This window comes from Pholcus phalangioides, unplaced genomic scaffold (assembly GCF_987345545.1).
Source record: "Pholcus phalangioides strain wild (caught in Gottingen) unplaced genomic scaffold, Ppha-v1.0 ptg000013l_1, whole genome shotgun sequence".
NCBI lineage: Eukaryota > Metazoa > Arthropoda > Arachnida > Araneae > Pholcidae > Pholcus > Pholcus phalangioides.
The window spans coordinates 6,708,118-6,728,957 of NW_028301606.1; the positions used below are offsets into that span (position 1 = coordinate 6,708,118).

General features: G+C 33.9%; 1 protein-coding gene across 2 annotated transcripts in view; it reads right to left on the reverse strand.

The window, feature by feature from the left end:
• Window positions 1–20,840, reverse strand: part of LOC149078510 (disintegrin and metalloproteinase domain-containing protein 11-like) — a 194,109-nt gene that overhangs the window by 43,177 nt on the left and 130,092 nt on the right. Inside the window, exons 2-3 of one of the 2 annotated variants that reach the window (XM_089240619.1) lie at window positions 13,987–14,031; window positions 1,106–1,251 (exon numbers count right to left, since the gene is read on the reverse strand). In XM_089240619.1, the coding sequence (XP_089096745.1) occupies window positions 1,106–1,251; window positions 13,987–14,031 (191 nt within the window). The remainder of the gene's footprint in view (window positions 1–1,105; window positions 1,252–13,986; window positions 14,032–20,840) is intronic. The other variant, XM_089240620.1, reaches the window with a different exon arrangement.

A 20,840-nucleotide genomic window follows, 5' to 3' on the forward strand; every position in this document is an offset into this window, starting at 1 on the left:
TTTTTTGGCCTCAGGAGAGACAGGGCAGCAACTTTCCAATCGGTTATTTGAGAACAGGGTGTCCGTACAAAAAGTTAATTTATTTTAATAACAAACAACCGCCTTGCAAATATGAATCACGCATATCTGAGGTCTACAGGTTATTTGGATACTTTTCTAATTTGAAGTATGCCTCTAGGATCAATGGTTCACTAGAAATTTGTGGCACGTGCTGTTAGCTATACACCCTGCATATTAGGAGTTTTACAAAATTGCTGTTGCCCTCAGGCCGTGATGAAAATGATTAAAATTTCTGTCTGTTAAGTATATTATTCATTACCGTGTGTGTGTGTGTGTGTGTTTTGTATTTTTTGTATATAGTTTTTTTGTACACGTATTTTTCCCAAATAAATGCAGTGGGATTTCCAGGAAATTCTCAGATTTATCTTTTTGTTACAGAATCCAGAAAAAGAAACAAGCTATGGGTTCAAAAGGAGAAAAAAAACAGCTATATTTCTATATTTTTCTTTAATTTAAATTTCTAAATTTTAATTTCTTTAAGTTTCTTTTCAACTATATTTTGTACACAAAATTTGCTTCCATTTCCAGAATACACCATACTGTATCATGGATTTTTTTTCTTATTTTTAGCAAATGCAGCAGACGCTTGTCGTTGTATTTCAGTCACTCTATTAAACCCCTTGCAATATCAATGACGTATTTGAAGTCTACACGTTATTTGGATATTTTTTCTAATTGGAAGTATGCTTCTAGGATGAACGGTTCACCAGTAATTTACAGTTCGAGAAGTTAGCTATGCATGCATCAGGGGCGTAGCCAGAAATTTCGTTCGGGGGGGGGGGGACCAAAATGACAGAACAATGGATTTGGCCATCTTTTTCCCTTTTTTCGGTAATTTTCTCACATTTCGGGGGGGGGGGGGGGAACCAGACCCCCAAGTCCCCCCCCTCGCTACGCCCTTGGCATGCATCCTGTATGGTTTATGATAAAAAAAAAATCTCGCACCTCAGTCACTTAATGTATGCGAATTCAAATCAGTCCGTCACCCCTAACAGCCAAACACGTCTTAATAAGAAAAAGAAAATGATTAGGATTCAAATCTTACTTTGTTCGAACTAGTTTCCCTCGTTGAGATTCCGAGCTTAACGTGCTGCCGCACCTGAACTGGATAAATGACTTCATAGAATCGACTAGGAATGCTAGCTATAAGACGCTCGTTTTCTGGGTACAAACGCTTGAGTCTTTCAGCAACTAAAATGAGATAAAACAGATAGTAACGGGAAACATAATTGAATATACCCATCAGCCAAAGAGCCTGACACGAATAATGCATAGCGATACATTACAAAACTGACTTCATTAAAAATTCAACGCACGCTATCTACTTGACCTTTTCTTAAGGATACGAACTCAGAGTACATGTCCTTAAATAGTAATCACTTTCATAAGGGTCTCATTTACCTTTCTCATGGGCAAAAGCGAAAAAAATTAGGCTCTAGTAGAAATATCATTGAAAATATTGTTTTAATCAAGCATTTATTTCAAATTTGATACATATATTTTAATTGTATATACTATGCTTATGGCAACACTTTGGTTTTCACATCTATAAACCACTCAGGTGAAGGGTTTTGGCAACAAATTTGGATGATCTTTAGTTAAGGTAATCGGTGAAAAATCTGGTAACCTTGTCCTAACCAACCCGCATGTTAGGAAAAGGTAGACGAGGACGGGAAACCAAAATTAGAAGAAAAGGACGAAAATCAATAGAAAAGGGGGGAGGACAGTATAATAGATAATTAGATAAGAAAAATTTTTCTTTTTACCCTCACTTCCTTTCTTTTCCCTCTATTTTCCTACTTTTTGTGTTCTCTTTCCCTCTTACATGTATACAGTTGGAAAATGCGGTTTTTGTGGGGGGGGGGGGGAGAGGAGTCACCAACAGAGTATAGCAAGAAGAAGAGGCGGGAAAACTACTTCGAATGATAGGGTTACAATAAAGCTTCGCGGTGGTGAGAGAGAGGAAAAGAAAACGCAGAGAACTGGTTTGAATTTATTGCACTCGCGTTTGGACGAAATATTTCGTACGTGATCGTGAATGGTTAATATTTATTTATTAACTTTCACACGTTAAGGGAAAAAAATGTGTTATTAACACCTATATCGCGCATGATGAAATAGAATAAGATCAGTGTCAGACAAACTGGAAAACAATTCTGGTGCCAGCCAAATTTTTCGAAGAGTCAATAGCATGGTTTGATTCTCACGAAGAACAGGTCCCAGATAATGTTTTATGAGACATTTCTGGAATTCAATGGCTTATTCCCATGTTGGATATTTCATTCCATGCTCACTATAATGGAATCAGAAAATTACGTGTCGTTTCCAGACTCCAATTTAGCAATCACAAATAGAAAATTTTAAGCACTAATATCGATTTTCTAGTCACCATGGCGCCTGAAATTCGTCAATCCCTGATCAATATAATTGATCAAAAATTGAATTAAATTAAAGAAAACTGTATAGTGTGCCCATCAAATGAAGCAGAACATTAAAGTTTTATTTACTCATTTTACTTAACATTGAATTTAAGGTATAAAATTTAAAAAATATTTTTTCATAAATATAATATTCATTAATGGATCTCAAATATTTTGCATCAATTGATAAAGTAAACAGTTTTCTCTATTTTGAATCAATTTTTATTCAATTACAGTTATTTATGTCATGCTATTTCCCTGTATCATGAGCTAGAGGTTTTGAAATATTTTTCTTACCGGGTTTGAAAATTTGTAAGAAAAAGAAAGAAGGTATTATAGACATGTAAAACATTGTATTGTGTGGCATAACATACCGTACAGCTTATAATTGACAATGCGTGTACCAAATCTGAAACAAATCAATGATTGAACAATATTTTTAATGATATTTCTACTGGAGCAAACTTTTGAGGCTTTTGCCCATGTTGAAAAGCAGGACATGAGAAACCCCATGGGACTAAAAAATCGGTATTGACGCCCAAAGTTTTCTGCATGTGATTGCTAAATGAGAGTCTGAAAACAACTTAAAATTTTCTGATTTCAGGACAGTGTCTTTTAACATGGGTAAAGGATATAAAGTCCCGGAAAAAAGTAAAAAAAATCCTTATTTAGGACCGTTTTTCTTGAGATTAAAATCTTTCACAGCTCCTAAGAATTTTTCTGGTGAATAAAGTATTTTTTTTTTATTTGTCAAACCCTGATGAAGGTATGAAACTCCTTAAAAATAGCATTGATTCAATTTTTAGCGTAACTCGAAGCATGTTGCAAGCACGAGCAATGCATGAAAACGAACGGTAATTTGACACTTCTGGTTTCTCAGTGAATTAAAAAACTGCGCAATAAAATATGAAGCATTAACTCTTTTTTTCTTCTCGTTGAAACTAAAATGGAAATTATTTTTATACACAAAAAAAAAATTACTACTTTGATAAAAAATATTATCCACTTACACCGTTTCCAATATTAAAATAGAACGACAATACACAATTTGAATCACAAATTAGTGCCCGAGAGATAGGAAAAAAATGAGAAAAAGGAGCGGGTCAAACTATTTAAATTAATATGCCTGTAAATTAATATACATTCGGAGAACACGCAGTTAGAAAGTAATGATATCTGTCGTAGGAAAGAAAATGAAATTATTTTTACGGGGGAGATAAAAAGTAATGTTCATGAAGAATGTAAGTAATAACGAGAGATATGAAATAACATTCAAATATATCAATTAAATTGCTCGGAAAACTAATTTCTTCCAGTAAAAGGAATACAAATAAAGAAGAATTAATAAATAATCATTTGAAGGATTCTTTAGATATGGTATGAACTTTGAAGTAATTTTTCTTCTCCATGGTGGAAAAAAAAATGTATATATATTTGAAAACACGCGAAAATCGGCAGCTGTGAATTTGGTTCATATTTAGATTAATTAAATCTGAATCTCTCTTTTTTTTACTCAATAATTTGATTATTATGTATGTTTTTTTATCCATAAGAGAAATTTCGAACTTCATCCAATTACTCTTTATTGGCTTCGTTGAAGCTCTTGGTGAAGAGGGAAAAAAACCCAATCCCCCAAAGAAGCTTCAATAAACGGGCAAAAGGGTGCCTTGCTCTCTTCTCTTTTGGAATGAAAGTCAGCGGAAAATGTTAAGAAGCAGCCACATAGAAATTCTTGAGGGCAGAGAAGAAATAATAATAATAGTAAGAAAAAAGTGGAAAGAGAAATGCCAAAAACATTAATTAATAGCATTAATTAATTCGTTTTCAAGGTGTGAGACGACGACCGTTGCCAGCGAGAGAGAAAAAAATGTCATTGAAATGAACTAATCGATTTCCTTTAGACTGGAATTATCGGGATCGTTTCTGAATAAATCAATGAATAGTAAACTGTTTAATTTATCTTTCTTTTTTTATCAGTAACAAGTCGTGAATGTCGAGATGTTCTGCTTGACTGTAGCTTTCCGATAAATTTACATTGACATACTCTTTTCTTGTCCTTTTCCTCTTTTGCGAGTGTCGTTTCTCATTTACGAAGACTGATTAGAGTGGGACTTGACAGTTACAGACACTGATACTTAATTAATTAAATGCGATGCTCAAGAATCAGAGACGAGTGTATCAATGATTTTATAATGGTTATGATACCGTACATTTAATATTTCTTCCTTTTACTAAACAATTTTTTTTCTCACAAAATTTTAAAGTTTTATAACGATTTATTATCGTTTTAAAAATCTCGAGTGTTTTATAAGAATTATTGGTCCATTTAAAAAAAAATTTTCTCTCCAGTTATCGAGCTTGAAAATGCTTGAAACTTTACTTCTGTTCATTCAAATCAGTGTTTCTCAAAGTGGGTAAATTCGCCCTCTGGGAGGCGATGGAATGGTTTTGAAGGAAATAGTAGAAGCGACGGGTTTAGTATAGGATCCTATGGGTTAGCTTGAGTTGGGGGCGATGAGAAAAAAAGAAGGTAGTGATGAAACAAAAAGTTTAACCCTCTATCGTTCACCTCTATTTAAAACGTATTGATTTAAAATTTAAACGTATTGAAAAATTATTATTATTATTATTTACAAAAACGGATGTAAATTTGTGCTGTTTGCATATTTTTAATTGAAGCAATACATCAACTTGGCAAATTAATTAGAGTGTATTTTTTAATTGGTTAAAACAATTAAAGGTAAAATATATAGTTCGCCTATATTTTAATGTTATCTCTAAGCAGATAAAATCTTGCTTGGCGAATTCAATAGTTTTTACCTTGAATTACCAGGGAATTGGATATTTGTTTCCAATGACAAAAAACAAATTTTTTTTTCGAATATATTTAATACTTTCAAATTTATTTTTTAAGGGTCTCGATTTTTCTATTTTTCACGGAAAAACGCATGAACTGACAGACAATGATGGTGGCAATATGACATGGATCTACGTCTCGTGTTTACTCGATACACGAGAGAAATGCGTTATCCAGATTTCTATGTCTCTTTCTTCAGGTAGATCATAAAATAACTCGTTTCCTTTATTTATTTATTTTTTACGGCTTTCACGTGTTCGTGATTTTTTTTTCCTGAAAATTTATGAGAAATTCGAGATTTTAGACATTGAAATATTTAAGCTCTGTTCACATTGCCGTGTAAATTGACGCCAAGGTTTCAGATAATTCAGGAATTTTAGGAAATCTGAACGACAGCCATGTAATGCTATCATCAAAATGGTGAATTTGGAATTTATGACGTGAATTTAGATTCATTATTATCAGTCAATATGACGTCCTCTATTTATCCACAGGATGGATAAAAAGTTATCAGACTTTTTAAAAATTCGCAAAAAATTGCTTTAGAGGACGAGAGGTGTACGTTAAAATTCATGCAATAAATTTTTTTGGCAATAAAAATAGCAATTACAGTAGAATGTGAACTATCCGGCCTAATGTGGTGAAAGGGCGGGCTGGATAAGCAGTTCTCAAAAAAGGACACCAACAAGTAATCAACTCTATCTAGATAAACATAACTTACATAGCCGTATTTTCTACTGAAATGACACTAAAAAATGTGCTTTTTAAAATACGAAAAAAAAAATTGAGATAAAAAATTATTGCAATTATGAGTTTTTTGACCATATACTAGCCAGATATATTCAAATGTATATGGGACCATAAAGGATCAAACTATGATCTAAATAATCTAAATTTTTCCCCTCAACAAAAATTATGTTTCATCAGTTTCAAAATTTGAAAATGAATTTAGAGAACTAGCTAGAACTTACTAACTAACTGAATCATAGAATTTAGCTAGTTTAAATTCAAAAGAATTATCTAAATGCGGCTTTTGCATTCATATCAGCATTTTTTGCGGATCATCAATGAATGATTTTCCACACAATTTTGAAATGATGAAAATGAGATGTTATGGTGTTTGGTCTGTATGAGATGTCGTAAAATGTTTCAGTCCATTTCAGGAAATTCGTTTGGCAGTCTAGAAGAAACTAAAGACTTAAAAATGTCCTCTCCATTGCATTTTAGAAGCATATCACACTGAACATCGATCGATATTTGTTCTCCGACTATATAGTTTCATGGAATGTATTTGTGAATCGTACTTTTAGGAATTTATATAAACTGCTGAATTTGGAACAGTTGGTTTTATATTTTCATGATTGTCTCTTTTAAGACATCATGATTCAACCTCATCTTCTACACTAAACAAGTTTCAAATCATTGATTCACGTATAAAAAAACATCTTTCAGACTTCACAAGTACTTGTACAAAAGTTACCTTATTATCTTATTTTAATATTTAAAAAAAATATTTAAATATTAAAATATTAAAATATATAAATATTAAAATATTAAAATATATAAATATTAAAATATATAAATATTAAAATATATAAATATTAAAATATATAAATATTAAAATATATAAATATTAAAATATATAAATATTAAAATATATAAATATTAAAATATTAAAATATATAAATATTTAAATATTAAAATATATAAATATTTCGTTAAAATTTTTAATTAAAAAAAACACATTGTAGGTGAAACATCCTTTCGAGATTACCCAATAACTTTCAAGACATATTTCTGATCAATACACCAAAAAGCACCGATGGAAACTTCAATTCTTACTAGAAAACAGGTCAAACTTAACTTGTCAATAAAAAAAAAAAGCTATAATTCACTCTAATGGCTACAAGAGAATAAAAAATTAAATATACATGTACATATATATAGAAAAACAAAAATGAAATTTGATGTTATCCTGAAAACAGACGAAAAAAAAAAAAATAACAAAGCATCGATGAGTCTCCACTAAAAACCAGATGTGTCATTACTTCTCCAGGGTAAAAGCAAAAAATAACATTCGCTTCGTAATACAACCGCACATATCGGACACACACAAGCGCTTTCTTAATTCGATATTACAGTAACAAGATTTATCGGGAAACGTACCGCCAAGGAAAATGAAAATAAAATGGAACACACAACAGATATTCTTTTCTTCAGTGGATATATCACTACTCTTCTTTATATTCTTCTAGGGAAAAACCTTCCATCGACGGAAAGTGAACCGCATCAAGGAGAGATCGTTTTGTTTTTGGCGGCTGCCAAAGCATTCGAATTTATTTTCTATAGCGTCAAAGCAATTCCATTTCCCAACTACCCTTTTACAAGTTTTTTTCCTTCCATATATATATATATATATATACCTTGTTTCTTAGTAAGGAGAAGGGAATGATCACGATCATGGTAAGAAAAAAATAAAATAAGAAAAAACACGAAAAATGTGGCAAGAAGTAGATCGAAATAAGCCAAACAAACGACAGTCTTCCTCCGGAATAAACACACTTATGGTTAGAAAACATTGTTCTCTCTCCTCTTTCCCATTTCTACTGCTGATGCGATCTCTCTTCTTTATTTTCCATTGCATAATACATGACGCGAAAAGAAAAGATCCCCTCTCCTTTATTCCCCGGAAAAAAAAAGTGTCTGAAAATAATATTTTTCTTACTACTTTATTTTCTCAATTCAGAAGAGAATAAAATGCCTTTCACAAACGCAATATAGTGTCGTAAAAATCTACAGGAAAGTCCAACAACCGTGAAAAATTCCTTCAATAACAAAAAACAACATTTTTTTTTTTGAATATTCAATACTTTCAAATTCATTTTTTTAAGGGTCTCGATTTTTCTATTTTTCACGGGAAAACGCATGAACTGACAGACAATGATGGTGGCAATATGACATGGATCTACGTCTCGTGTTTACTCGATAAACGAGAGAAATGCGTTATCCAGATTTCTATGTCTCTTTCTTCAGGTAGATCATAAAATAACTCGTTTCCTTTATTATTTATTTATTTTTTTTTACGGCTTTCACGTGCTCGTGATTTTTTTTTTTCTGAAAATTTATGAGAAATTCGAGATTTTAGACATTGAAATATTTAAGCTCTGTTCACATTGCCGTGTAAATTGACGCCAAGGTTTCAGATAATTCAGGAATTTCAGGAAATCTGAACGACAGCCATGTAATGCTATCATCAAAATGGTGAATTTGGAATTTACGACTCGAATTCAGATTCATTATTATCAGTCAATGTGACGTCCTCTATTTATGCACAGGATGGATGAAAAGTTACGACTTTTTTAAAAATTCGCAAAAAATTGCTTTAGAGGACGAGAGGTGTACGTTAAAATTCATGCAATAAATTTTTTTGGCAATAAAAATAGCAATTACAGTAGAATCTGAACTATCCGGCCTAATGTGGTGGAAGGGTGGGCTGGATAACAGAAAAGCCGGATAGGCCGGATTTCTATAAATGCTCACTTCCCACCCCGATCATACCATCAAAACATCATTTTAATAAAAAAAAAAAAAAAAAAACTCCTATTCATATTTTGTGACCTCTTGGTACAGGTCAGTGTTTGCATGTTGATGCCAAAGTACATGTACATGTTGATGCCAAAGTACATGTACATGTTGATGCCAAAGTACATGTACATGTTGATGCCAAAGTACATGTACATGTTGATGCCAAAGTACATGTACATGTTGATGCCAAAGTACATGTACATGTTGATGCCAAAGTACATGTACATGTTGCTGCCAAAGCCCGAATTTCCCCACTTCGCGAACTGGTAGACCCGGCTAATGTCCGAAAGTCGGCTTTCGTCGTGCTTTGGCCGACTCTCATATATCTATCATTATACGGGGTGATTATAAAAAAACTATCCCGACATATGGGCCCCTAACTATCATATCATTCACAGAAACTGAATGAAATTTTGGCATAAGGTATTTTGAGGTATGCGCGCAAGAATGATATGGAAAACAACAGTGTCACTCTAACAGTTACGGTTACAGTGAGAAAATTTCGAAAATATCAAATGGCAACACCAAGTTTTTTGTATTGGAATGCGATCTCCATACTGCAAAACACTAAATAGCGTTGGAATGGCACCTGTAGCACGAAAATCCCCGGAGCTAGGCAAGGAAAAAGTAAAAAGGACTTTGCCGTGCACCAGAGCATTAATGTTCGTTTCATTCGACACACCGTTTCTTCGGCTGAGATCCCAGCCTGATTAGTCCTCCACAAGGTCATGTGGAAAATTTGTGAAACACAATAAATTGCTTTATTTCATGCTGCTTCTCTGTCCTTATTGGTTGTCCTCACTTTTAGCCTATCTACCGCCGGTGATTTTCATGCTACAGTTGCCGTTCGAACGCTATTTAGGGTTTTTCACAATGGAGATCACATTCCAATACAAAAAACTTGGTGTTGCCATTTAATATTTTCGAAATTTTCTCACTGTAACCGTAACTGTTAGAGTGACACTGTTGTTTACCATATCATTCTTGAGCGCATACATCAAAATACCTTATGCCGAAATTTCATTCAGTTTCTGTGAATGGTATGATAGTTAGGGGCCCATATGTCGGGATAGTTTTTTTATAATCACCCTGTATATCCCCTAAAAATGACCCCTCTTATTCGGGGTCATCGGCACGTCATCATTTTTTTTCTTTTTGTGATAATTATGTCAATTTATAATTAGCTATAGTTAACCATAATTATTACGGTTAGCTATGACTACTCTAAGAAGAGGAATGTGTACGAGGTGCATGTACGATTAAGTAGTACTAGTAGTATGACAACCCTAACGATGAAAGGATTCAGCATATCGATAACTTAGTGATCCATATAAAGGAATCGATATATAGGGGGCCGGCCAAAGCTCAGCAAAAAAGCACGAAATTCGGAAATTGGCGGGATCATCTGGGCTTGCGCGAAGCGGTCAACTTCGGGGCTTTGGCGTAACATATACATAATGTAAATGCTTGTTATGTACTGGACTGTACGTTTTAAAAAATTATTACAGAAAAAGCAAGTCCAAGAATATAAATATTGTTACGAGAAATTATGTAACTAGTCATTATCATATGTAAAAATGAAAATTTACGCATTCCTCTGTAAATGTCGCCAAATTGGCAACAAACTTAGCGAAGTTTGGTGACAGCTCCGATGATTTGGCGACGTCGTGGTGCCAAGAGGCCAGACCGGATAGTACGGAGGCAGGACAGTCGCGAGCCGGATAGTCGAGATTCTACTGCATCTATCTCAAAATTTCTCCTGCAGGTGACGATGCGTTCTCTATGTCATTATATTACTTTAAAATCATTTTAATCAGTCAAGTTTATATAGTCAATATTTGTGAGAGAAACTGTCGTGAAGCTAAAACACAACTGATTCGATTCCTGTTTGAAATACTCTACTACTGCTACTTAACCATACATGCACCTCGTACGCATTCCTCTAACGAATTGATACATGCTGGAATATGACGTATTTATGATGTCAAAATTGCGATTGTTTCTGCTGGTGTTGCTAGCACCCACAGATGCCGTGTCTTTGAAATACACTGCACGGCCAAAAAAGGAAAGCCTATTATATCCAGCCCCGGATTTGGAAATAAATTATTATTAAGGCTTCAGCCAAATTTCTTGAGAGTCAAACATTTTTTTTTCTCATGAAAAATGGTTCTAAATAACTCTTTTTCGATTTTCCCGCGCAACTTGATAACCCTTTTAGATGTTAGTAGACACACAGAAATAAATTCCAAAAAGGTTTTGTTGTCTTCAGTGATGTAACACACAGACAATTAAGCACTAATACTAATTTTTTTGTCGCTATTATGAAGGTGATGCTGTAGATAGGCATTGGTCTTAACCCTCTATGGTCCCATGTATATTTAAATATACATGGCACATACATGGTAAAAAAAAATCCCATTATACTAATTTCTTTTCTCAGTATTTTTGGTAAATTTTTTGGTCTCATTTCATTATAAACTACGACTATACAGGATGCTGCCTTGGAGTGGCAACAAACTCAGAGGGGTGATATTAGGCATCAAGAGGAACAAAAATTGCCATAGAACATGGTATTGCAAACCACGTTTAGTCGGTAAAAATCGCAAAAATACTTCCTAACTGTGTGACTTCAAGTGGGACAAAAATGCCAATAATAAGTAGAAAAAACATTTATTTGATAGCATGATTATATACAACACAGCCTGGTGTACAAAATAAAGTACAAAGTAAGTACAATAATAAATGCAAAATAAGTACACAAAAGGTAAGATAAATAAGTACAAAAACCGGCAATTTACTCGGCAGCATGATTACAATACAGCCTGTGCAGCACATTTCAATGTCAGAAAGTAGACGAAGAGAAATTATCACAGGAGATTTTGTACTTATTATTGTATTTTATTTTGTACGCGACAAACTGTGTTGGAATCATGCTGTCGAGTAAATGTTTTTTCTACTTATTATATGCCATTTTGTCCTACTCGACGTCACACCCTTCATAAGTATTTTTGTGATTTTCACCGACAAAATATGGTTTGCGATACCACATTCTACGACAAATTTAGTTCCCCTTGATGCCTAATATTCCCTTCTGAGTTTGTCGCCACTTCAAGGCAACATCTTGTATAAGTACAATACTTTTTTTTCATACTTTTGTTTTAAATCTAGAAAAGAGTTGAAATTTTGAACGGTAGGCATCTAATGCAATCAGCAAAAAAGTTACATTTGGAATTTGTGACCCTGAATTCATAGATCCATTATATTTGGTCAAGATGACGTTCTCTATTTATGTACAGGATGAATTAATATTTACCTGACTTTTTGGAAAGTCACAAAAACTGCGTTAGGGGACGAGGAGCCAAAATTTAGGCCACGAATTTTTTTGGCAATAAAAACAGCAATCATTTCAAAATTTCGCCTGTACGTGACAATGCGTTCTGTGTCATTATATTTTATGTTTACCTTGTCGGTGTGATTTTTTGAGAGCTTCTGAAACTTTATGTGTTCAGAGATTTATATAATCACACAAAATTTCGGGGAAATTGAAAATAAAGTCAAAGGGATTGAAAAACTATTCAAATTTGCTAAGCACGATTTTGTGTTTACAGAAAATATTAAAATCAGAACTTTAAATTTTACCCTCAAAACTAACCATTTTATTTACTTAAAAAACCCACTCTAATTCTCTAATTAATTAAAGTGCTGCGTTGATGTATTATTTCGAGTAAAAAGAGTAAAAAATATGTTAACAGCACCAATTTACATCCGTTTTTGTAAAAAAAAATTAAATTTAATGCGTTTTTATGGGGGTGAACAATAGAGCGTTAAATTGAGGAAATTTGTTGAAAAAAACTAAGCATCATATAAACACGTATATTGGGGGCACACCGTCAAGTTTGAAACTAAAGAGGTCTTGGAACTGTATAGACAGAAACCTGAGAAGTCGTGCTGTTTCTGGCTAAGCAAACCAGTTTTGATTAACAGTAATGTTAATACATTAGTAATGATGGAGTAGTCAGTGGTTTTTGTCAAGCAGCTTGCATAATAGTAATTTTATTACTTTTTTTTTAATATTTCAAGCGGCAATAGTTGCGTAAGATACATTTTCTACTTTTTGGAATGTATTAATTGTTTTTATCGCTTGGAACGAAATTAAGCAACGAAATTAAAAACTTACTCCAATCAATTGATTAAAAACATTAAATGCGATCCCAATGAACTTTTAACAGTTTTTATTCTATTTTCCGAGGTCAAGTAAATGACATTACATCACCGTACTTTCATATATTTGAGTTTAATTCAAAATATCTTCATTTTATTTCAAGACAATTTAATTCTAATAAACTAAGTGAAGGAAAATATATACTCAACTTCAGTAAAAAAAAAGCACAATTAGCAATACAAGAAAAATGTAGCCATTTGCATTTCAAAACTCCGCTAGTAAACATTTCCGAATTTTTATTTTGCTAACTCAATAAACTATAAAATATTCGTATCTTTATTTTTCTGCCGCCAATATTTATTCAATTATGCATTGAAAGGGTTCAAATTGTCATCACCCATTAAGATCATGACATTTCAGTTGGATTCATTACCGTTGCAATTACGAAGAACATTTTCACATTTATTTCTATCCTTTAAATGTCCCGACTGATAAATAATTAGAATGTAAAGAAAAAAAATGCACATAAGTCATACCTCTCATTTATATATATTCTTCCGTCAACAGCAAATATACATTATTTGTTGACTTCAGGCGATTATGAAATTAGTAAAAGCTTCTTTTTCCTTTTAATCGTTAATTATTATTTTAATTCTGAAAGGCTTTAACACGGTTTCCTTATTTGCCGTAGTTGTCAAATACGATGCGAGAAAACTCTCTAATAATTATAGAAAGGAAGGTAGAATGAGAGTGAAAGCTTGTAAGAGCCATGTAAAAAAAAAAAAAATAAGAAGCATGCGAGAATGTTCTAGAGAGACAGGTCAAATAGAATAGCAATGGGATTTAAGTGATAAATTAAAAGATTAATTGAATAATAGATGAATATTATTAGAACTACTTACTAAGAGGCCGGCTGTCATCAGGAAAATCGTCGTAAGAATCAGAAGCTGAAATCACAAATGAGTTAGTGTTAAAAGAAAGGGTTAAAAAAAGAAGACAGAGGAAGTTAGAAATGAGAGGTTAAAACAAATCAGTAGAGAATTAGAAAAACATTAACGCAATCACATTAAGGAATTATAGAAGAAATAATTAAGACATAGAGAATGAAGTCATTCATGCAGGAATTTTTTTACACTGAATAATGAATAGAGCCCAGATCAAAGACATATGCACATTGCATTTGCATATTTTGTCCCTTTCTTTAGCATTAATGCATATAAATGCATAAAATCAAAGAATTTTCAAGATAAGGGCATACTTTAAATTTTTACAAAATCTCAATCACGTTTTTTTTACAGTTTTTCAAATGAATATTGCTCATAATATTTTCACAACATCAGTATTTTTTTTTTTTTCGTGCAGGTGGGATTTAGTGATTCATTTTCTATATCATAGCATAGCACGCTCAAAATTGAAATATTATACTTATGGGTTGAGTTATTTATGTAAGCACAAGAAATTTGGTAGTTTATACCAGTTTGATGAGAATGTTGTGAGTTGTAAGTTGAATGTACAACATTGCCGACTCAACCCTCATCAAATGTTAGCTTCGCCTTCGATGGGCCATAACTGGAAACCGCGTGCTTTATTTGTTTGCCATATGAGTCACATGCTAAGTGTTAAATATGAGGTAAACAAAAAATTGGCCATTTTGACGCTATTTCTAGAAATACCAGTAACATAAATTCCTTTGTTTTTGGCATTTAGCTACTGAGCAGCTGGGACTAAAACTAGAAATTAGAAATTTCTAAACATAAAAAATAAGTAGAAGTTATTAGTACACATATGTAAACATGTAGGGATATTTTTTTCAATGAATAATCCACTAAGAAATGGAAAATATGCATTTTATAAACATATCAGCTTTTTTTGCATGTTGATATTTTTTTATAACTCATATTTTCGCATTTTTCTACGTATTTTGGAATTTTTAACTTTTTCAGGATGCATATTTTGGCATTTGTAAATTTATATTTTGAAATTTTTATGCGCATATTTTGGCATTTGTAAATTTATATTTTGACATTTGTAAATTTATATTTTGACATTTTTATACGCTATTTGCATATGTTTAGTGCATATTTCACCATTTTTTTAGTATATATAATCCACGGGATATAGTAATTACAATTACTGTAAAAACTGTTACTAATTACAATTACTGTAAAAGCTGTTACTAATTACAATTACTGTAAAAACTGTTACTAATTACAATTACTGTAAAAACTGTTACTAATTACAATTACTGTACAGACTGACGCTTTCAAGAAAGAGGTTCTTAACCGAAGGATGGTTTCGGAATTGTTCTTATTAGTCAAATATCAAGTTGCATATGCTCTATCTTGCATTTATTTAATTTAGACCTCGAACAAAACAATTCATATTTGCCTTGGATTTTTTTTTCCATACTGCGTGACAATAAATTTGAATCGTGTAAAATTTAATTGCGAATATTGCTTTATTCCTTCAACTGCTTTTTAGTGCATTATTACACAGATGCTCAAATATAATTGCCAGGTCAATTGCCTGGGAATCAATTGAAATTTTGAAACTGGAACTAAAATTGAAAATTCAACTGGGGTGGATCAAAAATTAATCGATCATAGGCGGAGTTAGAGTTGGAAGTCTGGGGGGAACGGTCATTACTGCTGGGGGGGGGCACGATGATGATGATGTCAATTCATCTATACGTATATGCATTAGATCAGTCGACTCCACCTTTGAAGCTGGGGGGGGGGCGGCAATGCCCCCCCCCGTATCTCCACCCATGTAATCGATTAATCTAATTTTAATAGAATATTTTCAAATGCTAAAAGTTTATAGAGGTCCAGTATTAAGCTATAGTACACAGGGTGGTTATTAATAAAACTGACACCATTCAGACGTATATAGCGCCTATTCTGATGAAACTGGGTATATAGGATATATGGAGTATAGGGGGGAGGGAGGCAGAAAGATTCAATAAGAAATGGTTAAATTTTCGACCACCAGGTGAAAAAGTTGCGTTTTTTTTTAAAGCAGTTATCTTTTCCCTACGGTTCAAATAACGTATAAACCAAGTTTCAATGAAATATGCTTATCACAACGGGCGCTACATAGGTCGGAGTAGTGTCAGTATAACTAAGCTGAGTAGCGTCAATCGAATTATACTGACCTATGTAGCGCCCGTTGGGGTGTACGTATTTCATTGAAACTTGGTATATACGTTATTTGGACCATAGGAAAATTGATATCTTGCGATTAAAAAAAAAAACTCAACTCTTTCACCTGGTGGTCAGAAATTGAACTTTTTTTTTATTGAATCTCTCTTATATACTTCCTATATACCAAGTTTCATCAGAATGGACGCTACATTCACCTTAGTGTCAATTGATTTATAACCAGCTTGTATTAAAGGTAGTATATTAGAATGCAGGGAATATCTGAGTGTGTCCCAAATAGTACTGGAGGGAGGGTGGGTAGGTGTTAACTCATGCTTCCCGAACACCAAAACTGCTGTACACAGTGGAGACAATAAATTTGTGACAAATTTTGAGCCAAATGAATTTTTCTTATAAAAGTCCCATAGAACTCAATTTTAAAATGTCTTCATACCCAGTTTTCGTTGAATAAACTTCTATATTCCCCCATACCGAAAAGTTTGATCAAAGTATTGATTCGAATGTTCTTGGATATGGTGGTCACTTATCTAAAATGTTAGGAAAGCCACTAATATTTAAGACGCTTTAAGTCGGTTTCATTACATTAATCAAATTAAATTACAAACTATTGATGAAAATTTTGATTGGATCGATCGAGCCGATTAAAGTTGATCGATAAGCCGGACTTCATTATTGATGAATGAAATTTTCACTTGATTATATACACCGCTAGAGATGATAACGATATTTTTCTCCTCTAAGTAGCAAAATATGCATCTGCGGATTGTAAGTGTGAATTACTGCCAAAGCCAAAGGTGGCCACCTCGTGAACTTGCCGGCCCAGTTGATCCGGCCAATGCCCGAAATTCGGGCTTTCGCCGTGGTTTGACAGGCCCCTATATGTCGATCCCTATGTGCGGATCACTAATATATCAACATTCAGATTCATTTTATCGAGGGTTTAGCTAACCATAATAATTATGATTAACTATGGGTAATTATATTAAATGGCCATACTTATCACAAAAAGATCCGCCCACACGTTGATGACCCCGAATCATAGAGATCGATATAGGGATACATGGGGGGGGGGGGGGATTTGATATATAGGGGCCGGCCAAACCCCGGTGAAAGGACATCGTCCGAGTCAGCTGGCTAGCCAGTTCGCGAAGTGGCCAACTTTGGGCTTATAATGTCAGAAAAAAATAACACAATACAGAGGAAAAAAACATAAATACATCATATTTTATCCCCATCATTAAGCTCTGATGTGACTATCTATAACACTACGTCGATATGCTCTGTGGTCACAGAATTTCACTTGTGCAACTGCCTGCAGTGTTTCTGCTATTTCACTTCAGAAGGGGACCCTCCTGTCCCACAGCGTGATCACTGCTCCCATGTAGCCCTCTACTGAACAAAAGCGCTTTTAGGATAATGCACTTGACCTTTTCCAAATAAAAAAAAATTTATACAGAAACGTACTTCGACTTCTTCACTGGCAGATGAGTGAAAATTGATATACCACTCTATTTTCCAACTCGTCTAGGTCCCCTGTAACTCAGGTTAATCAGAAAACCCGGATTCTACCGAGTAACAGTATACCTATAGCGGGATCCGGAAATTAGACATTCAAGCGTCTTTTTCCGAAATCATGGGTATTCAACTTGCGCGTCAATTACACCTCATCGAGTGTAAAAATTCGCCAAAGGATGATGCTGCAACGCGAATGGTATCAGATTTTGGATTGAAAAATTAAACTATAATTATTAAAAGTAAGGAAACCCACTTGTGTTTAATCGCATGCAATTCATCATCCACATGCAATTCAACATCATTAGATGGCTAACGGAAAAAGGCAGGTTGTGCACATTATTCAAACTCAAGGACAAAATGCAGTGATACCTCGGTATAACAACATTGTGCGGACCAATAAAAATATCGTTACATCGAGAGGGAACATTATCATCACGTGCCATCAAATATATGTGGCTGCTGCTGTTGACATCTTTACTAAATTGGCATTGTTAGTACCACCAAACAATGCCCTTTTCTGAGTATTTATTTAAAGCAAAAAATTTTTATTGATTAGTTGAAAAACAAAATTCAGTTAGATGTGTGTATTGCCTCTGTTAAACGTTTTATTGCGATACACTTTGATGTATACACATAAAGTAGCGATACCGAAAACTTCATCAACACTTTCGGTGATCAGGTTGAACCAAATACTGATATTATTGCAGAGACGTCCTCGAAAGAATTAAAATATGTGACGAGTTAATAAATATACATAAGAATTTCTTTTCTTTCCGACAGACATATAAAGAAATATTGTTGTAGCTGTTTCAAAATCTCAAAAAATATCGTAATGTGGAGGGATTTATAATAGCAAAAAATATCGTCATATCGAGAGTTTAGACGATTCCAAACAAGATTTGAAAAAATATCATTGTAGAAGGATTTATCGTTGTATCGAGTATCATTGTAGTGAGATTTCACTGTATTGAACACTTATATGCATAAGTATATCTAAAGTTGTGTGTATGTTTATGCGCCACCAATCAGTGAATTTTCACATTATTCAATAAATGACTAGCGCATCTTTTGAGTTACCTACTACCCGTATATTATATCATTTGTGACAAAAGAAAGCCCTCCACAGCCTCACCCGCCCAAAATAAGAAAGTAATTTTTACGCACACCCTGTACTTTTCCAAATATCAATTAGGGGTCATTCAAGTATTACGTCAGCATCGAGGGGGGTTTCCGATTTGCCGGCTTTTGAGGACAAGGGGGGGGGGGAGGGGGATTTGAAGGCTGCTTACGTCATCAAAAACCCTTTTTTGAAGATATGAAATATTCTAAGCTGCTGACGCAATTTTGCTGACAGGGGTGGAAGTGGGGGGGGGGGGCAATCTTTTGCTGACTTTTGCTGACAAGGGGGGGAAGGGGGCCAAAAATGACTGAAAATCTACTTACGTAATACTTGAATGGCCCCTTATGTATCTCTATATATAAAACCACAGTTTAAACCCCTTAAAACTCAGAGACAATACTGAAACTGCAGATTATTATTGACTACTTCAGTTTTCAAAAATTAAAGTCCAAAAAATTTATATTGTTGTACCATTCCCGTAAGTAATCCCACATACAGATCTTGGCATTTCACTCAAAACCGAATTATATATAGATTAATGCAGAGAGAGCGCAGCTCTTAACTATTCATGAAAATATGAACAGAGCAGAGAATAAACAAATATTATGTATTTAAAAAAACGAAAAAGATAACCTTTTTTTTAAATCCCTTTTCATAGCGCATAAACAAACCATTTATATGAATAGAAAAACCCGGACAAAATATATCATGGGCTTAAAGTAAGGGCTTCGATGTCTCTCAGAATAAGGGCAGGAACGGGAATACCAAAAAAAGAAAAGAAAAAAGAAGAAAAAGGACGGTTTGATAAATTTCTCCCCCAACGCAGAGGCCAATGACAAATGTCGTCTCAAAAGGGATTTTCAAATCCAAGTTTGCGGAAAAACAGCAAAAACCTTGGAAATGCCAGAGTTGACAAATAGGTGTATTTTGTGGCCTGGAGCGGGAGAAAGGGGAGCCTCTCCCCCGCCCCAGAGGCCCACGGGCGGTGGGAAAGGAAAATTCTCCCCCGCCGCAGCCCCGTACATCATACCCTCTCAGGTTTTTGAATGATGGGGGGAAAGCACAAAAATTCAAATATTTTTGGTGGAATACTGAAAGTATGGATAGGCAGAAAGAAAGTAATCAGATATTGTGTTGTGTGCACTGCTGCTTTCCACGTACGTCCAATTTCATTTCCCTGACCGAAACCAAACCATATACACTATACATATACCCACGTAAAACAAAACAATTTTTTGTTTTCATCCGGTACCATGTATTGAAGTGAATAAATCCAGACAGACTATATAGTGCATATTTTTATGTACGCTTGAATCCAAGCCGCTTTCTTTTGAAATAACTCGGCGTTATTTTTGTTGGAATTCCTCTCGCTATCTGAAACAAAAACGCGGAATTTTCCGCATTGCAAAAGTCAGTGAAAAAGTAAATAAATCCAAATTCTCCCTTTCCTCTGTTAACCAGTCCAATGTTTCTGACGTAATATTGCGTCGGAAGTTCGATGGAAGAAATTCAAAATTCCATTTTCTTCACTTATTAAGTATTAATTTCAGATAAGAATGTACCCTTGAGAATCTTTAGTATCAATACAGGGTGGGCAAAAAGTCCGTAGAAGCTTTAAAAATTCATAAAAACCAGAGAAATAACCTAAATAAACAACGGTTTACGAAGTTAGCATCGCTAGGTCACGGGAATTTTTTTAAGACAGGAAAAAAAAAACTAACTAAAACAGCCGATAGGTGGCGGTGACGTACAAAAGTCAAAGAAAATATACGCAAATAACGAACAGAATGCCTCCAAATCGTTTATTACAGCAGTATGTGTTACACATGACCACCACCACAGGAGATACCACATTGCAGGCAAGCCACAAATCCAGAAACGGCAGAATGCAGCAGGTCCACATACACGATTTACAACGGTGAAGTAGTTGTGGATCAGGAGCGCGTTCTTATGACCGTCT